General features: G+C 43.6%; 1 protein-coding gene across 6 annotated transcripts in view; it reads right to left on the bottom strand.

Annotated features, from left to right (window-relative positions):
- SCUBE1 (signal peptide, CUB domain and EGF like domain containing 1) overlaps window positions 1-26,324 on the bottom strand; it is a 178,979-nt gene that overhangs the window by 83,735 nt on the left and 68,920 nt on the right. For all 6 annotated transcript variants that reach the window (XM_083738725.1, XM_083738726.1, XM_083738727.1 and 3 more), the window contains 2 exons: window positions 6,865-6,990; window positions 689-805 (listed from right to left, as the gene is read on the bottom strand). In XM_083738725.1, the coding sequence (XP_083594851.1) occupies window positions 689-805; window positions 6,865-6,990 (243 nt within the window). The remainder of the gene's footprint in view (window positions 1-688; window positions 806-6,864; window positions 6,991-26,324) is intronic.

The following is a 26,324-nucleotide window of genomic DNA, read 5'->3' as shown; positions in this document are numbered from 1 at the left end:
AAAAAAGAATCTAATTAATAACATGTTCTGCTCCATTTTTTCCAATGAGCAGATATGCTTGGGGGTATTAGAAAAAGTCTCAATTTGAGCAACCGCATGGGTCCCACTCCACCAGAACCACGTGGGGAGCCACCCACACAAATGGATTCAGGTGATGAATTCTGGTTGCATGGTTGTAATATGAATAGGCAGCTATATAGGTCATGGCATGTTTGAACAGATATTTTAAACATAAAAGAATGACTTTAGCTATCACTTTCTCCCAGTGAAACCATTACTAAAAACTTCTATCGCAATGAGCATCATTTATACTCCTGAATTTTTAAAAGGAGCAAAATGTAATACTGTGGATAGCAGAACAGCCCAGATAAAAACTTCTGGTTCATGTTTCCTCTATATGAACAGCCAGTCTAAGAGATTGCCGCTGCTTTTTTCCAACATCCAGAAGTATACAAAATACCAGGGAAGAATACACACATATGGGTTTGTGTACACATGCACACATATCAAGCTATTAAAAAGTGATAAATCCTTAACCAACAAATGTATTATAGCTTTCAAATGCTGCCTTCTATCACTTTTACAAATTTAAACTTACTAGATAAGATCGGGAGTTTATGACCCACTCTTTTAAGCAGCATTTCAATTCCACACACATATTTGTACAATTCAGAGGGGGGGTACTTACCAATACATGTTCGGCCGTCCGAGTGTAGGGCATACTTTTGATGACAACCGCACACAGGTCCCGTATCTGTGTCATCACAGGTGTGTTGGCAGCCTCCATTTCCATAGTTACAGGTTACTAGTTATTCCCCCAAAAATGTGTGTGTATATATATGTATGAATAAAACAACAGTGAAACCAATTAGTTTGGAGGAGTTCTAGGCACAAAAAATAAGTTCAAGTTGCTGTTGTTTTAAAAAAGCAATACACATGACAACAAAATAGCTATTTCCAAAATCTCCAAGCAGCTGGTAGCCCTGTGCAGATGGTCAAAGTGTGTCGCATGCACAAGTGGGAGTAAGCAGATCAGGATTGCACCCACCAGTCCATCCCTTCCCATGGCAAACCTCCGCATGTTCAGAGTTTCTATGTGCAAAAGCCCCAACTCACACAGGTTCCGAACATATGACCCATGCCCATTATTGTTCTAGGTTACAGGCTGCACGACTGGAACACAAGCATGTAGGTCCCTTGCAGAAAGGAGCCTGAATGCAGAAAGGTTGAGTCCAGTGAGGGATCTGCAAACCCCCCCGCCCCGCCCACCCCACCCCCAGCTAGACACTCTGATTGTCTGCACTGGGCTACCGTTACTCCGAGGCCATCATACTTTTCCATTATTCATTTACATTAATAACATTCAATACAGCACCGGGGGGGGGGGGGAGAGATTTTCCTGTCCCGGGGAAGGTGTTGCTCTTTTCCAGCAGTGACTTAACCTATAGCTTCAGAAATCAGAGCACAGTAGAAAAATAGCCCAGATTTGAAATTTGTTTCTATTGTTAGTTCTTCAGAATGTGAAAGCTTTTAAAAACCAATGAGGAAGTGTTAACTAGCTAACTAAACTAACTGACGAAGGAACTAACTTAACTAACTAACTAACTAACTAACTAACTAACTAACTAACTGGGGCAGTTAACTTTACCACCACCAAACCTCTTCTTTTTATGCTTTGATGACCCAACCTATGGTTATTTAGCAACTTCCAAATTTGAGTGGGCAAAGGTTGTGCATTTACAACTTTTCCTGCAACACCAAAGTGACTATCTGAGAGGAGAGTTTCTTGTGGTTGCCAGAATGCATGGCCTGTGGCAACAGAATGTGCTGTCTTTGTACGCTATGCCTTTTTGCTCCCACGACATGCATAAGCTAGAGAAAATGACGAAGAAGAGTTTCAGGTGTAAGCTGCTTCAGATCTTATCTTGCCATAAACTCCCTAAGTATCTTTATTCTCTGCCTCAAACCCACACACGTCTGTGATGACGGGAAAATAATACCATTTGAAAGTGGTTCTGTGAGGTTTATTCAGAAATTGCATGTAGAAAACTGAGCACTTAGAAAAAATGCAACATATACAAAGCACTTCTGACACTTAAAATAGCTTAGAAAAATCACATCCTTAATTGTTATAAATAATGCATTGCTTTCCGCACTCAAATTCAGTTAACATATGTGTTTATATAGCTTAATTTTTTCAATAGGAATATAGTTTATTGAAAATCTATCAGTCCACCTAGCTTTTGCTCTGAATGTCTAAAATTTGGCAAAGAAGTACGACCTTCCACAAAATGCTACACAGCATTGGAACAGGAGGGCTCGTGTTTATGATTCTAGCTGCTGGATGGCTTAGAGACATTTTTATTGCCTAGGCTTTTTATGTTTTGTACTTCTGAAAACATTGAGGTCTCCCAAGGATGTTGATACCCACTTGTTTCTCAGTGGCAGTGTTTTGGCTCCAAATTTGTCATCACATACTTCCTAAGTGATATTAGCGGGAGTAAGGGCAACATGCATGTGAGACTGCTGACAATCTTTGATGGGTCTGAGTGTCTGAAAATGTTTATTTCCCCATCTACTTATGGTTGGATACAAACTATTGAATGCTAACTATTATGTTTAAAGGTAAAGGTACCCCTGCCCGTATGGGCCAGTCGTGTCCGACTCTAGGGTTGCGTGCTCATCTCGCTCTAGAGGCTGTGAGCTGGCGCCGCCCGAAGACACTTCCGGGTCACGTGGCCAGCGTGACGAAGCTGCAGCTGGCGATCCAGTACCAGCGCAGCACACGGAAACGCTGTTTACCTTCCCGCTATAAAGCCGTACCTATTTATCTACTTGCACTTAAGAGTGCTTTTGAACTGCTAGGTGGGCAGGAGCTGGGACCGAACGACGGGAGCTCACCCCGCCGCGGGGATTCGAACCGCCGACCATACGATCGGCAAGTCCTAGGCACTGAGGTTTTACCCACAGCGCCACCCGCGTCCCACCTAAACTATTATGTTTAGGTGACTGTATATCACCCAGTGCATCTTTGGACATTAGCAATATTGTTTTAGGTCTGTCAGGTACCATAAGAATGTGCATTCAGTGAATTTTGAACATTGTACTGGAACATATTTTCAGGGTTTGGTGTGCGCACACTGCTTATTAGATGGAAGGAGCTGGCCAGGGCAGCACCTTTCCCAAGGATGGCCACAGCAGGGACCCACACCCCACACCTTTGCCATCCTTGCGTCATGGGTTTCAAGATGCTGGGAAACATATGAACTTGGTTTGTCAGGAAGCAGAGGCCTCTAAGGGCCCAGTCCTGATCCATTTTTGACCAGAGGTTTGATGGTCTAAGTCTAAGATAATCCAAAATGGAAAAGCTTCCCAAATCCTGATTTAAAATCAAGGTTTGACAGTGTCTGCTGCTCTCTTTGCTATCCCATTTTTGAAACAGATTAGGCTTAGAGATTATGATTATCCCAGAGACCATCTACTTAATTACAGCTAAGTGAGAACTTGAAGTCAGGCGTTCACAATAATATCCAAAACTCAATCCACTGGATCTCCTATCTGTGCCTCCATCACAACAGATTCAGAGGAGGGGGAGTCACACAGGAGCTGCTTACAAACCTAATGTGTTGCAGCCACACGTTGGGTCCAGCCACATGGTTAAGCCCAACAATACCTTTACTCCACGTTGAAAGATTTTCAAGTGGCTGCAGAGGTTGGTAATACTGGACCCCTGTGGTATATTGGAACATTGGATTTAGCTGTGTGAAACCAAGGTTCAAATCCTTATCTGGCTATGGCCTTGGGCAAGTCTCCACCTCTTGGTATACCTGCCAGGCCACATACATTATTATAAGGCATCTTCATGCATTTGCATTAGTCTGTTAGTTCCAACTCCTGTACTGAAGGCACGAAGGAGGACAATTCCAGGAAGAAAGAGAAGTGGGAAGAACCTAAAGAAATCGGTGTGGCTGCATGTTAAAGAAACAGAAGAAAGGCAAAATCATGAAGAAGAGTATAGATGAGTAGCCAGCAGTTGCAAGGAGAAGGCCAGGCAGCCCAAAGCTTAGGTTTGCAAGGCAGGTTAAAAATATAAATAAAAAAGGGGGTTTTTTGGTAATGTTTGAAGCAAGAGGAAGAACAAGCAAGTAGTAGGTCCCTTGCGTGCAGAAGATGGAGAAATGCTATTGGGGGACAGAGAGAAGGTGGAATGCCTCAACACCTACTTTGCTTCTGTCTTCACCCAAAAGGAAAGCAGTGCTCAACCTGGTGATAACAGAATAAGTGATTCAAGGAGGGAGGCGAAGCCCATGATAGGAGAAGAAGTAGGAAGGGAACACCTAGCCACTTTAGAGGAATTCAAATCCCCAGGGTCTGATCAGCTACACCCAAGGGTACTAAAGGAGCTTGCACATGTAATATCAGAGCCTTTGTCTATAATCTTTGAGAATTATTGGAGAACAGATGAGGTCTCTGCAGACTGAAGGCAGGCAAATGTTTTCCCCTTCTTCAAAAGGGAAAAAGAAGAAGGTGCAGGTAGCTACCAACTGGTCCGCTTGACGTCAATACCAGGTAAGGTCCTAGAACTTAGGAAAGGATGCTATAATTACTAAGACCCAGCATGGGTTTCTCCAAAACAAGTGATGCCAGACAAATCTCATTTCTTTTTTCGATAAAGTCTTGGTGGATCAAAGGAAGTCTGTGGACGTAGTGTATCTTGATTTCAGCAAGGCTTTTGACCCAGACCCCCATGATATTCTTGCAGAGCAGCTGGTAAAATGTGGACTGGATGAGATTAACTGTTAGGTGGATTTGTAGCTGGTTGACTGACTGAACCCAGAATGTTCACTAATCGTTCCTTGTCAGCCTGTAAAAAAAGTGACAAGTGGGATGCCACGGGATTCTGTCCTGGGCGCGTTGTTGTTCAATGTCTTTATAAACGACTTGGATGAAGTTACTGGTGGGATGCTCAGCAAATTTGCAGATGACACGAAACTGGGAAGGTTAGCTAATGTCACAGAAGACAGAAATGGGCCCAAACTAACAACATGAATTCTAATAGGGACAAATGTATGGTTCTGCATGTAGGCAGGAATAACCAGATGCACAAATATAAGATGGGGAACTAGCTTGCCAGTAGTACATGTGTATGTACTAGATACTTAGTAGAGCACAAGCTTAACATGAGTCAACCCCGTGATGCAGCAGGAAAAAAAGGTAAGGCTATGATAGGCTGCATCAGAAATAGCTTCGCAATCAAGGAAAGTAATAGTACTGATCTATTCCGCCTTGGTCAGACCACACCCAGAGTCCTGTGTCCAGTTCTGGGTACCACAATTTAAGAAGGATATTGACAAGCTGGAATGTGTACAAAAGAGGGCAACCAAGATGATCAAGGATCTGGAAACCAAGCCTTATGAGGAACAGTTCAGGGAATTTGGTATGTTTAGCCTAGAGGAGACTTGGAGGAGATATGGTAGCCACCTTCAAATATTTAAAGGACTACCACATGGAAGATGAAACAAGCTTGTTTTCTACTGCTCTGGAGGCTAGGACCCAAACCGATGGATTAAAGCTAAAAGAAAGGAGATTCCAACTAAACATCAGGAAGAACTTTCTGACTGTAAGAGTTGTTCAGCAGTGGAACAGACTCCCAAGAGACTCTTTCCTTGGAGGTTTTCAAGCAGAGGTTGGATGGCCACCTGTTATGTGTGATCTAGTTGAGTTTCCTGCATTGCAGGGGGTTCAACTAGATGACCCTTGGGGTCCCTCCAACTCTACAATTCTATGATTCTAGATCTACAGTAATGCAGAAATTCCAGACTCTTTGCAGGTGCAGGTTTTCTCATCACTGCAGTGCGGAAAACTATGTTTGTGTTGCCTCTCCCACCTCAAAACTCTTTAAGAAACAGCTGCTAAGGACAGGATCTGGAATCCTAATACAGTCAATTGATAGAAAAATTATCCATGTCCATCACATATATGCTCCAGTTCCATGGCAATAAAACACACCATGGTGCATGTTTCTCAGGGCTCACCCTATTCAATTCACGATATCAGAGCTTTCCAAACTTTTCATGTTGGTGACACGGTAATTCAGTTTTACTAGCAAACTGGAGTTTAAACTAATCCCTTATAAGAAATATGGACATATGCATAAACTGTAATAACAAAATGAATGGAAACACACCTACACACTGCAGCCAACAAACTAACGTGTCACAACACACACTTTGGAAAGCTCTGCACTATGTCTGTGAGTTCCATGTTGGGTCTATCAACCACAGTTCCAGTTATGCCACCCAAACTTGAATACAGTATGCATACATGAGGGAATGCAAAACCTTTGCAAAGCCTTCGGGCTGCACTGTGGAGACTGAGGAACCTGGTGACCGGGTGACTGAAAAAGTAGGAAAGTGGTTCAACCAGGGTCAGATAACCAATGTTTTTAGTTTTAACTTTCTTATGGGGTCTGCATAACTCCTTCACCAATATTCAAAGGGGAGCCGGGTTATTAGACATCCTACTTCATCCATTCCTACTTCATTTTTACTAAAAACAACAACCCTCAAATGGCAATCTGGAACAACTTCCTCCAATATTTATCAGTTCTATTTAACACCAGAGAATTAAGAAACAGATACAAATTTCTTCACCCATCGAATCAACGTGTGGTTGTACAGCATGCCTGTTAAATACATTGAATAATTCCATATATGCTGCCTCTGATTACGAGATGGGCAGGAAATACTTAACCCAAACCCACAGGTCAATGAAATGAAATGGATTCCTTGATTTTTATAAAACAACAGCAATGTGGAAATTAAGGCATGTTGGGTAGTTAAGATTTAGTCTGCATCTACCTACATTTGCAGTCCTTCTGGTTTTTGGCAAGTTCAAAGCCAGGCCTACATTCACAGGCAACCCCACCTTTGGGTGTCTCTCGGCAGATATGTGCGCACCCATGATCTTTGTTCATACAGTTCATACCCTCTGGAGAAAGAGAAAAAGAAAGAAAATGCACAAATTCTGAAAACAATCCAGATGACAACAAATTCTATACATATTTATTGCAGAAATACCCCTTGCGCTGAGGGGAGCTCATTTCGGCTATTACAATATATAATAATAATATTATAATAATTTATTATTTATACCCCGCCCATCTGGCTGAGTTTCCCCAGCCACTCTGGGCGGCTCCCAATCAAATGTTAAAAACAGCACAGCATCAAATATTAAAAACTTCCCTGAACAGGGCTGCCTTCAGGTGTCTTTTAAAGATAGGATAGCTGCTTATTTCCTTCACATCTGAAGGGAGGATGTTCCACAGGGTGGGCGCCACTACCGAGAAGGCCCTCTGCCTGGTTCCCTGTAACCTCATTTCTCGCAATGAGGGAACCGCCAGAAGGCCCTCGGCGCTGGATCTGTGTCCGGGCTGAACGATGGGGGTGGAGACGCTCCTTCAGGTATACAGGACCAAGGCTGTTTAGGGCTTTAAAGATCAGCACCAACACTTTGAATTGTGCTCGGAAACGTACTGGGAGCCAATGTAGGTCTTTCAAGACCGGTGTTATGTGGTCCCAGTGGCCACTCCCAGTCACCAGTCTAGCTGCCGCATTCTGGATTAATTGCAGTTTCCGAGTCCCCTTCAAAGGTAGCCCCACATAGGGTGCATTGCAGTAGTCCAAGCGGGAGATAACCAGAGCATGCACCACTCTGGCGAGACAGTCTGCAGGCAGGTAGGGTCTCAGCCTGCATACCAGATGGAGCTGGACACAGAATTGACCTGCGCCTCCATGGACAGCTGTGAGTCCAGAATGACTCCCAGGCTGCGCACCTGGTCCTTCAGGGGCACAGTTACCCCATTCAGAACCAGGGAATCCCCCACACCCACCCGTCCCCTGTCCCCCAAAAACAGTGCTTCTGTCTTGTCAGGATTCAACCTCAATCTGTTAGCCACCATCCATCAAGCTACTGCTTGAAACATGCAGAATCAGACTAGAGACCATAGTGGGACATAAAAGATAACCAGGTGTGCTATATAGAGCCTATATGTTCCCATTCCTAGTTGTGCTAGGAAGACGGGACTGATGTGAATCACAAATAATGAGAACTGTTTATGGAATAACTGGAGCAAAATTAAGCCTGGGAGTTTAACTGTAAGATGCCGGAAATGAACCAGAGGAACAAATCTTATTTGCTGAATCTTGCCACTGACATCAGAGAAACAAATTGTGTTCCTGAGAACATCAGACGCCAAGGAAAAAACCACCCAGTGTTTTGGTGCTCAGCAGTTTGGCGAGATGAAAATTCTGTTCCTCAGAATTTTATATTCATATTGTCCACATATTCACCTTTTTCTGAGTCTGTTTGTCTCCAATTGTTTTTCTTACCTGCTTCTTCTTCGGTCTTCCTGAATTAGTTACATGGACAGTCCCACTTAATCAGGGACCTGTGGGTGGGGGATGTCATAATGCTATAAAGCCAATTAGATTTGGCTGCATCAGGGGGTCCCCAACCAGGTGCCCGTAGATGCCATGGCACCCAGGCCTAGTGGTGCCCCTGAGCAGGTACTCCAGACTCTTCCTGTTTCTTTATTTAAAAAAAGTAAGTTTCTAGCCCTCTAGAAAGAATGCTATGAGACTGGTGTTCCTCAGTACATTTTTCTTCCTACTGAGGAATGCTCTCTGCTGTTATTAGACAGCAACAGCATCAGGGTGATGGAAGGGATGGAGTTGCTCCATAACTGGGACCAGAAGGACACACTTCACTCCCCATGATAAACATAAGGTTAACAGGAGTGGCTGTCTCTCTAATTTTGTGTTATGCCACACCCCTCCATGGCACTCATTTTGTGACCATCACCACCAGCGCTTTCTCAAATTTCAAAATGTGGCCCCAAAGTCCTGGCTACAGGATTGAGTGTGACTGAGGGCATTGTTAGTAAGTACATGGGAATGTTTGCAAGTCCTCAGCAACCTCTAAAAGAGGGTGGAGGTGGGAATCACATTGCTGAAAATGCTGAATCCTGTACGGTCAGTCCTTGTTAGGAACCCAGGAAACTGATTTATACTGATCAGCTTCTAATCCTTGCTGTCTTGTCTTGGACCTGGGACCTTTTGCATGTAAATCACATCCTCTACCACTGGGAGATGAAAGTACAGTGGTACCTCAGGTTAAGTACTTAATTCATTCCGAAGGACTGTTCTTAACCTGAAACTGTTCTTAACCTGAAGCACCACTTAGCTAATGGGGCCTCCTGCTGCCGCTGTGCCACTGGAGCACAATTTCTGCTCTCAATCTTAAGCAAAGTTCTTAACCCGAGGTACTATTTCTGGGTTAGTGGAGTCTGTAACCTGAAGCATCTGTAACCTGAAGTGTCTGTAACCCGAGGTACCACTGCACATGCAGTATAGACACAGGTGCTTAATTTTCAACCTAAGTTCATTTAGAAGTTTTTTTATGTAGTGCTCCTGAAAGCTAATGTCCCGGAGTGGGCATGTTTGCCAAGAAGCAAGTCATACTGAGTTCGGCTGAACTTACTCCCAAATAATTGTGCACAGGATTGCGGCCTTAGGAGCAATTGCTAGCGCCATAACTAGATTAGAATGCCAAAAATGACTGGATGTCCTCTCCATTTTGCCTCATGACCGGTGGTTTTGCTGTTGGTTGCAGTAGTCAGTTCTCAGTTATCTACCAAGGTGTGTTTTGTTGTTGTTCTTTTGGGTAAGGATATGCTTATGTCTTTTTTAACCACTGCTGCCTCTCCCCACCCCCACCCCTGCCACCATTTTTTCACTTAGTATCGTAATGGGATGTACGTAGAATGTAAAAGATGCTGGAATCTTCTCTGCCCTAAACCAGTATGTAAATCTTGAGAAAAGCAAAGTTCACAAGTGCATTTTAAAGGGGCACAATCTGTTTGTGCTTAAAAGAAAGCTGCTCCCCCCCCACCCCTCACATTTGTGGGTCTGGAATAACAATGCCAGAATGTTTATTTCTAAAGGACTGTTGTCATGGCAATTCCACCGAGAACATCGTTTTTTTTTTCTCCCCTGCAACCTCCTTTAAAACACATAAGGAACCTAGCAGCATCAGAGCTCTCAAGAAAGGACAATTACCTTTTATCGCTCAACAGCAGAGAAGGAGGGTTTCTTTTTTAACCTCCTCAGTAGAAAATTATGTTGAAAGGAATAATAAAAGCCCATTTCAAGAAGCACCCAGAAGCCTATTAGTGACAAAGGCTCCCTCCCTTCCCTTCCCATGAATAATTACAGCTCTTCAAGAAGAAATCAGCCCAGGCTAAGGGCCCTTTGTCAGCCTTAGACAGTAAAACAAACATTTGACTATACAAGGATTTCCCTTTCATGTACCTGTAGAGGGGGCAGAAAGAAAAAAAAGGGGGGGGGGCCAAGTAAAACTTCAGAGTGCCTGAAAGAGAGAGAAAATCCAGAGCAACATCTGCTGCAATTACATTTTTTAAAACCCAGGACACTTTAAATAAAACACTCATATCAAAGCCATGATGCTAGTTGCAAAATACATCTCGGAACAAGCAGGTACACCATGCTTGTATGTGGTTTAAATGAAGATGAGAGATTTTTTTAAAGAGGATTTTATACAGAACAGATGAAGAACAGCAAATTGCAACAGAAGATATACAACTGCACTTGTGTTATTTTCATTAACATTTCAAAGAAACTTAGTAGTTAGAACTGAATTGTTCTGGGAATCACAAGGTTAGGGATGAAATGGCAAAGATCCTGGCATATGCTGATTCCTTCATGGGATTTCCCCTTTTCAGACTTTACACACCAGGTGCCTTAACCACAAATTAATTACTCATTAAATTTTCACCACCCTTTTGGTCAGTCAGTAAATCTCACTATGGTAGTGAACAGTTAGTGCTTTATCGTAACATTGCTTATTGCAAGAACTCTTTAAGATATATAATTACAATTTTGATTTATAGTCCAACATATGCAAGGGCATAGGATGGGTAATATGTCAGTTGATCTGACGGAGCATAGCGTCAAAGAAACAGAGCTAAGCATCAGGAAATTTCAGATTTTAAAACTGCCATAAACTCACAAGGTGATGTTAGGTAAGCATCAGCCCCTTTCATCTGCAGAAAGGTGATAAAAAACTGACCTACTTTGCAGGGTTGTCAAAAAGATTGCAGCAAGACAAGGCACGTGAAGCAATGCAAATGTGCTATTATTCTACTCTGTCACTATCCACTAGCTCAACCAAGCACAGTTTAATTTAAGAGTTTGTGAAAGCTCCACACGGAAAGATAAACACGGGCCAAATCTTTCTACCAAATTATACCAGCTCCTCCACCATGTGAACGGCAGCAGGGCTAACGTCAGACCCAACACACCCTGTCAACAATGGGATCACTTATTGCTTAACTTCACCCCTCAAAATGTCCCCTGCCCAAGCAACTATTGGGATTGATTATGTAATCTTGCAATCCAGTGCTAAAGTTTGCAAAGGGCAACTGCACTGGCCTACACAAGCTGGAAAGAACACGGTGGGCAAACAGCAGGTGTTGGTGTGAGAGAGAATAAAACCCCAGAGTTATTTTTATTTCTGACTAATTAATCTGATTCCTTCATACTTACAATCAAGTCACATCTGACGGTGGATTTGAAATTGTTTTCCTGAATAGCATATTACTGTTTCCAAGCGCTAAACACATTATGCACAGTTAAGCTAAAATACTGGTGTGCAGCTGAATCTGTTTTAAATGTCTGTATAAGGTTTACCAAAAGAACATATGCGAAACATTTTGAATGCTGAAAGCATGCAGTCACCCTTGGGAGAGGACATGCTACTTCCTAATTACAGCTATGCTAAAATCTTGATTTCTCCATCGCTTTCTATGGGTAATTTTCCTTTCTGCCTTGGGGACAAAAAAAAAGGGGGGGGAGAGTGAAAATGAACTAGAATTTGAAAAGATCATCTGAGTTCATCCATTTGAATGACAATACCTTAAATGTTATTGAGTGGAATCTGAAGAAAAGGGTAAAGGGGGTAGGAAGAAAGAGGAAATTGAACTACCCTAGCACTAATAAATTATAATGTCCCAACAGGGGACTGATTAGGATGGGAGTGATGAGCGCCAATAAGTTAATTCTGCTTATGGTATGATATATAAAATAGTAATGAACCTCAGAATTCCTGACTAACAACCTCTATTCACAGTTTACTTTTTAAAGACATACAACTGGTATATTAAGGATATGCCTAAAATGTGAAGTGGGAATGTGGACAAATTTGTGTTTGAAAATACATATTGTACAAGTACATTTATCAGAAAGCTTGGATTTAAAGTGGCACCCTGCTGAGTGCACACTCTGTTTCAAATTCAAGTTTCTTGCTGTGCAGTGCATGAAAAAACTCAGTGTCAGAAGACTGGCTCTGCAGCTCTTAAACCTCACTTTCTGCAATGCCAATAAAGAGGGATACATTGACTTTTAAATCCAATTTGCTGGTAATCCATATCCATAAATATTTATACTATACCAGGAATTTTGCTCAACAATTATTATATTAGTCCAGCCAAAGAAGAAAGCAGAGGGCTTATTTTAGGCTCTCTATGTTTACTGATTTGGAAGAACCAGCCTTACATGTGTGCTCATTTGTTCTGCCAAGAAAACAAAGATTAAAGGCCAACATTTTGGGTGCCAGAAGTCAGCAAAATTGGAATGGCACGTAACTTCCCTCGCCTTGTGACTTGGCAGGAAGAATATCCCAGACCCGCTGACCCTTTATAAAATGGCTGAAATTCTTTGGAGTAGCTGTTTTCAGAACCTTGTTGAGATCAACCAAGGGCCAAATGATGTTAGAGCAGCAGATCCACGCATTCAAGGAGATATAATAATAATAATAATTACTTTATTATTTATACACCGCCCATCTGGCTGGGTTTCCCCAGCCGCTCTGGGGAAGCCCACCATATCCATTTTTAACGGCAAGGGGAACCCAGTTGAGGACTGTGGAACATTCTCCTGCTCCTGAAGCTTACCTCACTCAGGCAATTTTCTTTTAGCTAAGCTCTGATAAGAGATGTGTCACTTGGCTCAGGAAAATGCAGGGGAAATAGGGACATTCTGGGATCAAATCAGAAGCTGGGATGACTTTTGTAAATTCAGGACTGTCCCTGGAAAATCAGGACTCTTAGAAGGTACAGTGGTACCTCTGGTTGCGAAAGGGATCCGTTCCAGAGCCCTGTTCGCAACATGAGCAGAACGCAACCCGCGTTGGCGCATGTGCAGGTCGTGATTCGCCGCTTCTGCGCATGACATCATTTTGAGCATCTGCGTGTGCGGTGAAACCCGGAAGTAACCCTTTCTGGTACTTCCGGGTAGCCGCGGGACACAACCTGAAGAGATTTAACCTGAAGCAAACGTAACAAGAGGCATGACTGTATTAGGGGATTCGATTTGCAGAGACTTGCTAAACAATAAACAGGACTGTGTTATCTCAACTTTAGGTTTGCCATATTTCAAACAGTGAACAAGTTGTTGAGAGTTTTTGTGAGATTTTTGGGCAAAATCGACCAAAAAACACAAACACCACATTTTGGGGCTATTTTGATGGGGAAACGGCAGAAACGGCACTGCTTCAATGGGCTGCCATACGTCCATGCTTCTGTGCATGCACGTGATGTCATTTTGAGCGTCTGCGCATGTGGCGACACCCGGAAGTAACCCATTCTGTTACTTCTGGGTCGCCACAGGACGCAACCTGAAAAGATTTAACCTGAAGCAAACGTAACAAGAGATATGACTGTATGTGTCTGCAGGCATTGTGTTGGTGGCCCCTGGTCTAGCATCTATGAATACTGAATGTTCAATCACAACAGTCCATTATTTATTAAATAGGTAACACGTCTGGCTACAGCAGACCCTAAAGGCAGTTCACAATTCAATACATTTGAAATAATTTTTAATAAACAACACAATTCGGACCCACAAAGAAAAACATCAGTAAATAAAATAGTTGCAGACAAGAGACAGGTTCTTCTGTTTTTTGCTTCCTTGCCCACTCCTTCTTGGCCTTCCCCCCAATGCCCATTTTCATAGAGCATGCAGGCAATGTTGGCAGTGTCTAGTGAATTAATTTTTTCTTGGAGGGGGGTGTTCTTCCATTCAAAGCTGCCAGTGGATAAAATTAATTACCCCAAAAGATAACTATGTATCTGACTTCAAAAATTCAAAACTGAGAATGTAGTTATCTGATGCTCATACTTGTCTAATGTAAACATTATTATTATTTACTGAATTTATATACCGCTCTGTATCTGGAGGTCTCAGAAAAGATCTGGGTAACTATCTTAGAAGAGTGCTTCAAAAGAATCTTTTTTTTTGGTAAAATTTATTGTTGTTTGAGGGGGGGATATACACATTTTATATATAATTTCCCAGCTTTGTTTTGTTTTGTCAAGATGACATTCATAGTATTGCCCCATTCTGCAGTTGATGAGAAGGCCAAGTGACTAAAACGTGATATTGTGGATGAAATCTAAGCCAATTCTCACACTAAACAGCTGCCTCCTGCTCCTCTAGCTGCAAATTGCTAATTGCTGTCTTGTAGCATCTCCGGCTGCTGAAACTCATAGGCCTTAATCATGCCAGTTTAATGGCACACATGGAAAAAGCTAGGTTTAGACTTTGCCAGGATTCGTGCATAAGAAAATTACTAATTTAGAAGCAGGGCTTCCTGATCCCAATTTCTGATTTCACCTGGGAGTTGAGAGAGTTGCATACGAGAGGAGTGAGGGTAGAAACACAGATTATAACAATCCATGCTACTGCAGAAACTTACTCCCTTCTCTGCCACCACCACGCTGTATTTCCCCAACTTCAACAACCAGTAGTAAGCAGCAGGGAGAAGAATCACTTGGCATGAAGACACAACTTTTCCTCCACTTTACCATGAAGGACGCAACAAAAGGCTTCTCTGTTTCGGGCAACAGTCCCATAGTTACCATTCCATGTAGTTTTGTTTTTATTGACTTATATCTGCCTATCCATTGAATGATCAACAAGGTGAGATACAACACTGTTAGCAAACAAAATGCACCCGGATATTGTGTGCTTTTTTGAGGCAGTACATGCCGTAGGGATGTGGGTGGCACTGTGGGTTAAACCACAGAGCCTAGGACTTGCCGATCAGAAGGTCGGCAGTTTGAATCCCCGTGATGGGGTGAGCTCCCGTTGCTCGGTCCCTGCTCCTGCCAACCTAGCAGTTCGAAAGCATGTCTAAGTGCAAGTAGATAAATAGGTACCACTCTGGCGGGAAGGTAAAGGCGTTTCCGTGCGCTGCTCTGGTTCGCCAGAAGTGGCTTAGTCATGCTGGCCACATGACCCAGAAGCTGTACGCCGGCTCCCTCGGCCAATAAAATGAGATGAGCGCCACAACCCCAGAGTCGGTCACAACTGGACCTAATGGTCAGGGGTCCCTTTACCTTTACCTATGCCATACTGCCACCTCTTCCCCCCCCCCATCTTGCTCCTGGCGCTTGCCCGGTCACCTGCTTGCTCCCTTCCCTCCAAACCTCTGCCGCGTTCCTGCAGCTGCTGGCACGGCCTCCAGGAGGTGCTTTGGCAAGACTCTCACAATCACCAGAGCACCTTCCAGAAATGTAAAAAAGTCACACCAGAGCATAGGAGCTTTGGTGTGGCCCTTTTATGATCGCCAAAGCACCTTCCTGGAAGGAGCCTTGGCAATCGCAAAAGGGTTGCACCAAACTGCCTTTGGGAGGCTGTGCCTGCAGCCACAGGGAGCGGCTGGAGTCATGGTGAATTCTAGCACCTATTTTTCTTGAAAAAAAGAACACTGGCTACAACTCTCATAAGGCACAGTCATCATAGCCAAAATTCAGGGTTGATGGGAGTTATAGGTCACACTGTCTGGAAGGCAATACAATGGCTACCATTGCATTAAACAATATACAAATACAAAATTATTACATAATAAAATACAAAGCAATGACATGGCAGAAGGTAGTACCCAGGGGCACAGAAGCGGAAATCCTGCACTTACATAGTAAAGATAAACAACAAAACATTTCTTTACTGAAATCAGAGTGGAGATTAAGAGAGAAACCACGGGGGAGGGGGGGGAAGAGAATTTAGAAGTACTTTCAGTGTTGAAAGTTTGCACTAGATATGGGTGACAGATCTGAAAAGGTTGCAAACAATTGGGCTAAACCAGTCGTCTCCATCTTCACGCCATCTAGGTGCTTAGGGCTACAACTCCCCTCAGCCCCACCTAACATGGCCAATGGTCAAGGGTAGTCCATCAACATCTGGAGGGCAACAGGTTGGAAAAGGCTGGACTAAACCATCTTGAGAAGACTACTTGAGAAATGGATACTGAGGTGGGATTCAAAGGCAGTCTTATCAACTCAAAGACTGTAACCAGTGGTGCATGTGAACTGAAATCTGAACAGGAAGGCTAAGGATAATTGACAAAAACTTGTAACCAAGAAGAGTATGAGAAGGGTGGAAATTTGGCAATTCATTGTGATATGACAAAGAGCAATTGCAAGAAAGCATTGCCTAGAAGCCCTAGATGAAATAATCACAGAATACACTTAGGCGTCTCTAAATATTTTTGTAAAGAACACTGGGGAAGTTGGCCTTTTAATGAAAGGGAACCTCAGAATAAACAACAAAAAATAATTACTCAAACAGAATGACAGAAATTTAGAGGAGATAATTGCAGGTGTGAGGTCATTACTGCCTACAACTTTTTCCTATTCCTGACATTTCATATAAAGTGGTACCTCGGGTTACATACGCTTCAGGTTACATATGCTTCAGGTTACAGACTCCGTTAACCCAGAAATAGTACCTCGGGTTAAGAACTTTGCTTCAGGATGAAAACAGAAATCGCATGACGGCAGTGGGAGGCCCCATTAGCTAAAGTGGTGCTTCAGGTTAAGAACAGTTTCAGGTTAAGAACGGACCTCCGGAACGAATTAAGTTCTTAACCTGAGGTACCGCTGTGAAGTTTTGAAGTTTTACTCAGGTCAGTGCAAATATCTACCTATGGGGTTTCCTGCATTCTCTATGGGAGATAAGTCCATGACATTATTCTCAATGCTGGAAAATATTCCGTGATATTTAGCATAAGTTGTTCACAGCTCCTTGCTTTGTTCCGGGACACACACATCCACATATGCACATGCACCCCCTGTCATGAACTGGCTGAATGCAGATGAGTGGCAGGAGGCAGCGACCAGGGGACCTCCTAGGGAACTCCCAGAGGAAGAGGGCTCCAAGCCAGGGGATTGGTAGTGGGAAAATGATGAGTGGTCAGAGGGAAAAGGAGCAAACTGGAAAGAGGTGACAGGGTTTAGTGAGCAGGAAGAGGCTGTGGCAGAGCAGTTCAGACTCCGAGGATGAAGCAGAGGGTGGAGGGGAGGGTGGCCAGGAGGCAGGGGAGACAGGCTCCTGAAGAATCCAGGGAGTCTCCCCTCCTGCTGCAACCAGCTCCCCTCCCCCTGGTCTCCTAGAACATGCAGAGAAATGAAATGGGCAGAGCAGAGGGTGGTTGTGCACAGATGCAGCATGAGACGGAAGATCCTGGGGAAAAGGAGTCTTAGTCACAGGACACTTGTGAAGGCAGGGACCTTCAGTCCTCGCAACTGCATCACTGGGGCAAGACCTCCTAGAAAGAGTTGCTGAGACCACTAGGCCAGAGCAGTGATTGTTTCTTTGAATAAAGAGCTAACTTCACTGTCCTCAGGTGAGTTATTGCTTTGTTGATGACCTACACCTGACTCCAACCCACCCATGCATTCACACCTTTTCAGAGTGATGCCGAGAACAGCTTGACCAAAGAACGTCCTTCAACATGAAGGATGCTGTGCAGTGAAAGTATGGGCTGAAACTGATGGAGAGACCACTGTCAACTGCAAATTCACTTGGAGACCCAATCGCAAAGGAAAAGAGTTTGTTATGATAAATCACAATTGCTATACACAATTGCTTGGTAATGTATATATGTTTGTTTTGAACGGAGCTGAAAATATTAGAAATCTTGGCGCTTGTTTACAACTACATTTTAATCACTTAATGTATGGCCCATGTTGTGGTGACTTGAGATCATTATTGTTGGTTGGTTTATACCCCACCTTTTCCCCTGACAGGCACTCAAGACCGCTTACAGATAAAATAAAAACAGCAAAAAACATACAAGAAAAAACAATTAAAAAGCAATTAAACATTGATAGAATTTAATCTATCAATCTATCTAATAACTATTAAAAACATACAGTACTGTGTCTTTCTGAGTGGCAACATCCCTTCTGTGGAATTCCCTCCCGAAAGAAGTCTGATTACCCCCCCCCATATAGTCAATTTTCAAATGTCTACTAAAACAAGGTTGTGGGCTTTTGTGTTACAATTTTTGCCCAGGTCATTAAAAGTGCTATTAGCGTGCTGCTGTATACTGATATTATTTTAGTTGTACTGCTTCTTAAAATACATTTGAATTAGTATGTACAACTACTGTATTTTTTATTATGTTGCTTACTGCTCTGGGACCCATCAGGAGGAAAGCCAGTATATAAATTAACAACAATAATAGTAAGAGTAACAACAACAACAACAACAACCTGCTTGATAGTTTTGATAAAGATTTGAACACATGTGAATTATGGCCAAAGGTAACCAATTACTTGAATCTAAACTTAATCTGAGCCATCGTAAAACCAAAGTACAAAATCAGATTTTACAATTTAACCCCCCTAAATTGGCCAGATCGAGATCCAGACCCCTAACTATTGCACCCCACCCTTTCTTCCATGGCAGCAAGAGAGCAAGGAGCATTTGGAAGGCCTGGCCTCTGCCTCTTCACAACCCACAGTTGGCTGCACTTGGCTGCGCTTAATGTCATGACAGCACATCCCTCCAGCCCTCCCAACTTACCCATAGGATTTGCATCTATATTAACACTTCCTAATAGAAGAAGATTTTTCTTCATGTAATTTTTGCTTTTAGTTCATTAGCTTTTCAGAAGAAAGAACCACATTGTGCCCTCTGTCATGCGAGATGTTTTAATAGTCTATAAATGAAACTTTACTATTTATAGGATTAATGTGGCAGCAAACTGCGTAGGTTATCTGCTGTTCAGGGCTGCAGGTTTCAAGTCAAAGCAAATCATTCTGGCACAGCTGCTAATTTAACAGTGTGGTTTTGACACACAAGTACTTGGCTAGTTAATAACACAGACTGAATTATCATATTTACACGGAATGGTATTACGGGAAATCCTGTGCAATGAACTAATGGCCTGTAAGGTCTCTTTAAAAAAAAAATAAACAAAATCTATCCCTTGACAGGAAACAAAGAGGTTTCATTCATCCCAGTAGTAACCATTAGGATTCTCTTTAATTTCACAAAAAAACAGTACAAGAGATTGCCACTTCTGTTGCACCCCTGTTCGCTAGAAAACAGTATGCCTACTCAGGGGTTCAGCCTGAAAGTGTGAGGGGACAAAGTATGTAGGCGGCAGGGATACACATCCAGTCCCCACTCCACCCCTACTTTTCCATGTGGAGTGTGAAGGTCTGAAGGGGGTTTCTAAAGATGTTTAACTGAGTTGCACTTAGAAGCCTCCGTGGGATCAGAAACCTTGCCTTATCAGGCTCCCAAACTGCAAGCGTATGTCTGACTAAAACATCAGGAAGAACTTTCTGACAGTAAGAGCTGTTCGACAGTGGAACGGACTCTCTCAAAAGATGGTGGACTCTCCTTCCTGGGAGGTTTTTAAGCATAGGATGGATGGCCATCTGCCATGGATGCTTTAGCTGAGATTCCTGCATCACAGGAGGTTGGGCCAGATGACTCTCGGGGTGCCTTCCAACTCTACAATTCTACAAAGTGTGTTTTAGCTTTAGATTTAGAAGTCCCCTTCAGATCTTCATATTCAAAACGTGAAGTTCAAGTATGGTGATCAAATAGGTGAACTCCTCAGGTCCCAGCACACTTTGTGCTCTCGTGCCTCCATGCTGGGCTTCTGAAGGAGACCCATTTCCTGACTGATATTAGGGGAAGTCAAAATTGTTTCAACAAATACTTATTTGTTCACCTGTTCCAAAATGGTCACTAGATTTTGCTCTAAAGACTTTAAGAACCTTCTTCTCCCATACAAATCTGCCCAAAAATGAAGCTAAGCTTCAGGGGCCTGGCACCATTTTCCCCAGGTGTCCTGGAGGTGAGTCGCTGTGATGGCCTTATCCCTAATGGTGCCTGGACTCTGGAATGCGGTGACACCGAACATCCAGCAGGATCCACCCCTGCCCATCTTTTTCAGGGCAATTAGGACTCATTTGATTTAACAGACACATGGTTGCCAATCAACCTCTTTTAAAGGGTTTGTGGGGGGAGGTGGGGAGAGATGGGTCCAGAATGGGCCTCCACTGTTACTTACGGACTCATTGTTAAAATCCTGTTTATGGAAGACAATCTTACTTGGCTACGAGTGATCGCCAAAGAAGAAGAACAATTGTGTGGAGGGACTTGTGTGCGTTTTCTTGTTTTTATCACGCATTTTGTATTTTCATATTGTATTTTTCTGTTATGAACCACGCTGAGATCTATGGATGAAGGGTAGTATACAAATTTAATAAATAAAAATAAAATAAATGAATGAAATCATTTTAAATGGATTTGTTGATAAGTGTTCATTGTAGATGTGTTTATGTGTTTTAGTATGCATTTGCATTTTAAGCCCTTCATAATTTACAGCCAGGGTACCTGGTGAATATAGCTCTGAGGTTAGCTTGGAGAGTGTTATTTCTAGCAACTAGATACGGTGCTGCTCTGTTATCTGCTGCTTCTGTTTCTATTATTTCTTTGGGGGTGGGGGTGGGGGTTGTACGCAAATTTTATTCTGTTGTTGCTGTTCTGTTTTCATTGTGAAGCCAACCTATGAAAGTTTCTTTGTAATTAAATAAATATATAATATGATGTGCCTTTTACAGCTTTACATTATAACGATGACTTTTTTAGGTAGCCTTTGTTATCTCATATAGAAGAGCAGCGTGAAAACCCCGCAATAAAAAAGGAACATTTGAAGTGAAATTGGAAATTCCTTCTCATACAAAATATCTGAGGAATTTCAAGGAAACCAAATGAGTGTTGTTGATAAGCGTAATGACATTAAATACCTATTTAGGTAAACAGAGTACAAGAAGTATATTATTATACAGAATATCTCTATTGTTTACATGGCAGGATATTTTTTTCCAAAAACCCAACTGACTCCAACACTGAGTCACTGTGCTTGTGCTGGTAGCTTAGACTGGCTTAGTGGGAGACGTTTTCTTTATGACTACATAAATCTTTTCCATTAAAATGAGAGTTATTTATGCATTGAACTACCTGTGCTTGCATCAGACCTGGTGGGCCAGGAGAAAGCCTTGCCAAGACCACAGACTAGCTCAGACCTCCAGGGGCTTCCAGTCAGCCGTAAGGAGTGGTTTAAGAATGTGGGTTTTTGAAGTTGGCTTGCGAGTCCCCCAGGGCCTCGCAGCTTATTTTAAAGAGAAAGTCCCGGCTACTTTTTACTATATGCTGACACCAATGGGAAAGGAGGAAATGCTCTGAATAATAGTACAAAACTTCATTTTTTGAAAGCCCTATTTTGCAGCAGTTGACTGCACACCTAAACTGGGCTGAGAGTGCATAAAAAGCAGTAGCTCAATTTCAACATGAACAGTGTATTGTGCTTGCAATGTAATACAATAGGAGACATTGAAAAAGTCACGTTTATAAAATTCTGAGCAAATATTTGCACTAATGAAGGTTAAGGAGTTGGCAGTCCTGGGAACTGTATTCCTCTATTTATCCAGTCTAATTTCAATCCAGGCAGCTTCCCTCCATTGGCCTGGCAACACTTTCAACTCCGACCTCAACGGACCCTCTATAGGAGCAAAAAATGATTTATTCTTTATGCTCACTGAGCTCTGGTCTTCTTTCAAGCCATGGTGGCTAATTCCACAAAAATCACACATAGTGGCTTTATAACAGGATCTGCGGTCAACTTATATCTGATCTGAGACCACCTATGTCATTCCATTAAGACTATACATTGTACCTGAACATGACAAAAAAGGAGAGGGTTGTTACTCCCTTTGTCTAATGATGCATTTATGTTGTTGTTGATGATTAATTTACATGCCACCCACTCTGGGCAGCTCCCAACAAAACATAGTGAAAACACAATACAACATCAAACCCTAAAATTTTCCCTGAATAGGGCTGCCTTCAGATGTCTTTTAAAAACCACACAGCATTCCACAGGGTGGGCACTGTGGCAAGAAGGCCCTGTGCCTGGTTCCCTGTAGCTTTGCTTCTCGCAGTGGGGGAACTGCCAGAACGCCCCCAGAGTTGGACTTCAGGGTCCAGGCTGGATGACGGGGGTGGAGATGCTCCTTCAGGTCTGCTGGGCAGAGGCCGTTTAGGGCTTTAAAGGTCAGCACCAACACTGAATTGTGCTCAGAAACGTACTGGGAGCCAATGTAATAATGTTAAGAGCCAATAATGTTATAATAATATACTGGGTGTCAGTAATGTTAAGCAAAGTGAGTTATGAATATTGGGCACATCCAACAAAGTACTGACAATTCTTCACCCATCAAAAAAGTTCAGGATGACTGAAATGCTACGCATAAACCTCTTAAAGCTGAATTAAACTATTAAGCTTTTAAACTATTTTAAGGCTGCAATCCTATATGCACTTATTTGGAAGTAAATAAGTAGACACATGCAGGGTTGTACTATATGTTCTCCTGATTGGCCTAAATCAGTTCCTTGATTGATTATGATGCTCACTTTTTAGAATAATCCATTTCCTAGAAATAACTATTTTCACTCTCTCATAAACCAATATTTCAGTATAATAATAATAATAATAATAATAATAATAATAATAATAATAAATTTTATTTATATCCCACCCTCCCCAGCCGAAGTCGGGCGGCTAACAACAATCAAATAATCAAACAGTCAAATAATCACACATTCTAAAAATATTTCATTATAAAAATTAATTAAAATCAAATTGATGGCAACCGATTAAGCAAAATTCTGTGCAGGTTGCCAGAGGAGGGAGTCAGGCTGCGCCCTGACCAAAGGCCTGGTGGAACAACTCTGTCTTGCAGGCACTGCGGAAAGATGTCAGGTCCCGCAGGGCCCTAGTCTCTTGTGACAGAGCGTTCCACCAGATTGGAGCCGCAGCCAAGAAGGGCCTGGCTCTAGTTGAGGCCAGCCTAACCTCTCTGAGGCCTGGGACCTTGAGGATGTTATTATTTGCAGACCGTAGGTTTCTCTGTGGGGCATACCAGGAGAGGCGGTCTCGTAGGTACGAGGGCCCTAGGCCTTATAGGGCTTTAAATGTTAAAACCAGCACCTTAAACCTGATCCTGTACTCCACCGGGAGCCAGTGCAGCTGGTATAGTACCGGATGAATGTGATCTCGCAGCGAAGACCCCATAAGGAGTCTCGCCGTGGCATTTTGCACCCGCTGGAGTTTCTGGGTCAGTCTCAAGGGCAGCCCCACGTAGAGCAAGTTACAATAATCCAGTCTGGGGGTGACCGTCGCATGGATCACAGTGGGTAGGTCAGGGCGAGAGAGATAAGGGGCCAACTGCTTAGCTTGGCGGAGATGGAAAAATGCCGCCTTTGTTATAGCTGTAATCTGCGCCTCCATAGAGAGGGAGGTATAGAAGATTACACCCAAACTCTTAACGGACAATGCTGGCACTAATTGCACCCCCGCAAGAGATGGGAGTTGCCCCCTCAATCCCATATCGCCCTGTCCCAGCCAGAGGACCTCTGTCTTCGAAGGATTTAACTTCAACCGGCTCCCACGTAACCATCCAGCCACAGCTTCCAGACATCTGGTCAGTGTGTCTGGGGCCGAGTCAGGATGGCCATCCATCAACAGATAGAGTTGGGTGTCATCGGCATACTGATGGCAACCCAGCCCAAATCTCCGGACAAGCTGGGCGAGGGGGCGCATAAAGATGTTAAAAAGCATCGGGGAGAGTATATACCGTATTTTTCGCCCCATACGACGCACCGGCCCATAGGACGCACCAGGTTTTTTTGGGGGGAAATAAAGAGAAAAAAAATTATTTCCCCCCCAGGCGCTTGTGGGGCCGGCAGCGGGGAGAACCGCTCTTCTCCCCGCAGCCCGCCTGCAGATCAGGTCGCGGGACAGAGGAAGGACACGCTGCGCCTCCCAACTGTCCCTGGAGCCTGCGGGGCAAGCAGTGGGGAGAAGCGCTCTTCTCCCCGTCGCCCGCCTGCAGATCAGGTCCGGGGACAGAGGGAGGACGCGCTGCGCCTCCCAGCTGTCCCCGGAGCTTGCTGTCCCCCCCCCCCAGGTGCGCTGCGCTAAGCCCAAGCTTGGGGCGTGCGGAGCTCAGCGCGCCCCAAGCTTCTGGGTGCTGGCAAGGTCTCCGCTAGCCCTGGGAGAGCCACGCGGCTGTCCCAAGGCTAGCGGAGCGCTGCGCTAATCCCGAAGCTTGGGGCGTGCGGAGCTCAGCGCGCCCCAAGCTTCTGGGTGCCGGCAAGGTCTCCGCTAGCCCTGGGAGAGCCGCGCGGCTCTCCCACGGCTAGCGGAGCGCTGCGCTAAGCCCGAAGCTTGGGGCGTGCTGAGCTCAGCGCGCCCCAAGCTTCTGGGTGCCGGCAAGGTCTCCGCTAGCCTTGGGAGAGCTGGGTCTCCCACGGCTAGTGGTTAGCTTCCTGAAGCCTGGAGAGCGAGAGGGGTCGGTGCGCACCGACACCCCTCGCTCTCCAGGCTTCAGGGAAAGCCTGCATTCGCCCCATAGGACGCACACACATTTCCCCTTCATTTTTTGGAGGGGAAAAAGTGCGTCTTATAGGGCGAAAAATACGGTAAATCAATAAGACTTTCTAGATATACCTGCTGTTCTTCCAAGGGCAGCCCCACATAGAGCCCATCCAGACAAGTAAGAGGCGTTATCAAGATTCAAGGATTTTTAAAACCCTTGCCTGGAACCTTTATTAATTCTTTATCCACCCCTCTTCTGAAACAGGACATGTCTGTTTAGAGATACTCCGCCAAGGCACTTGCTCCTCCAGTGCCTCCAAAGTCACCTTTCATAGACCTTCCCTTGTTTCACTATCCATTCAATAAACAAAGTTTTGGTCAATGGAAAAAGCTTAGGTTTTACACTACAGTATTAACTACACAATGAGAGAGAGGAGCAACTCCTTTAAAGGGAGTGCCATCCAGACTAAGGGTCTAAGGGTCTGTCTGTTTCACCTCACTGGTTTTTGATACATCAGATTCGTCATTCCATAAATCATCCTGAGGTCAAAAGTCAAGCAGCTCAGACTCTCAGTTCTTTTGAATCTCTCATTTTTAATAATGAAACCACTGACCCTGGTTAAATCTCCAAACTATATAAGGCTCTGTCTTACACGACCCTTTATAGGCTTGAGGAAATGCTGGGAGGCTGATATAACAACACGATTCATGAAGGAAAATGGTCTGGTATGCGCTTATCTCTAACTGTAAAGTCAATCTCTGAGCATGTAAAAGAAAATCTGCTGAAACTTTTTCACAGGTGGCATGTGCACTCACAGGGGTCGTGCAAAATTTTGGGAAGTGGAAGTGATAAGTGCTGGAGGAGAAGTGTAACCCCATGATCATATTACCTTATGAGTGGGTATCTCCTTATGCTTTTAATTGCTGCTAGATTTGTGTGTGAGAGAGAGATTTCGAACATTGTAAAATATGACATATTCCCTGATCCAAGACTGGCCGATTCAGCTGTTATAAAAAACATATTCTAAGACTCTTGTTGTGAATCTTGTGACTGTAGCCAGACTGGTCATTTCTAAGAACTGGAAATCCCTGACTAGAGATCTGTTTACAGAATGGATCTCCCAGGTCTGAAGTATGGCCTTAATGGAAAAGTTAACTCATGAACTGTGGACTAGAAGGAAAAACAAGGCAACAGCTCATATATAGATTATTTGGGCTGACTTTTGGTGACTCCTTGTCCTTCGATTCTCTATGTTCCTCCAGGGATTGTTTTGGGGTTATTATTTTCTGCATGTTTCCATTTTTCTTGTTGTTTGTACAGGGTGAGTCCTTTAAAGGAGGCCCTGTAGATACAGAGTACACATGTTCCACGGGGCCTCTTCTAAAAGACTCACCCTGTACTTTTCCATGTTTATATCATACGATCATAGAGTTGGAAGGGACCCCAAGGATCATCTAGTCCAACCCCCTGCAATTCAGGACCATGCAGCTGTCCCATACAG

Source organism: Podarcis gaigeae (assembly GCF_964106915.1).
Source record: "Podarcis gaigeae genome assembly, chromosome: 5".
In the NCBI taxonomy this organism is placed as follows: Eukaryota; Metazoa; Chordata; class Lepidosauria; order Squamata; family Lacertidae; genus Podarcis; species Podarcis gaigeae.
The sequence above is the reverse complement of the archived record's forward strand: the minus strand, read 5'-3'. Positions and strand labels throughout refer to the sequence as shown.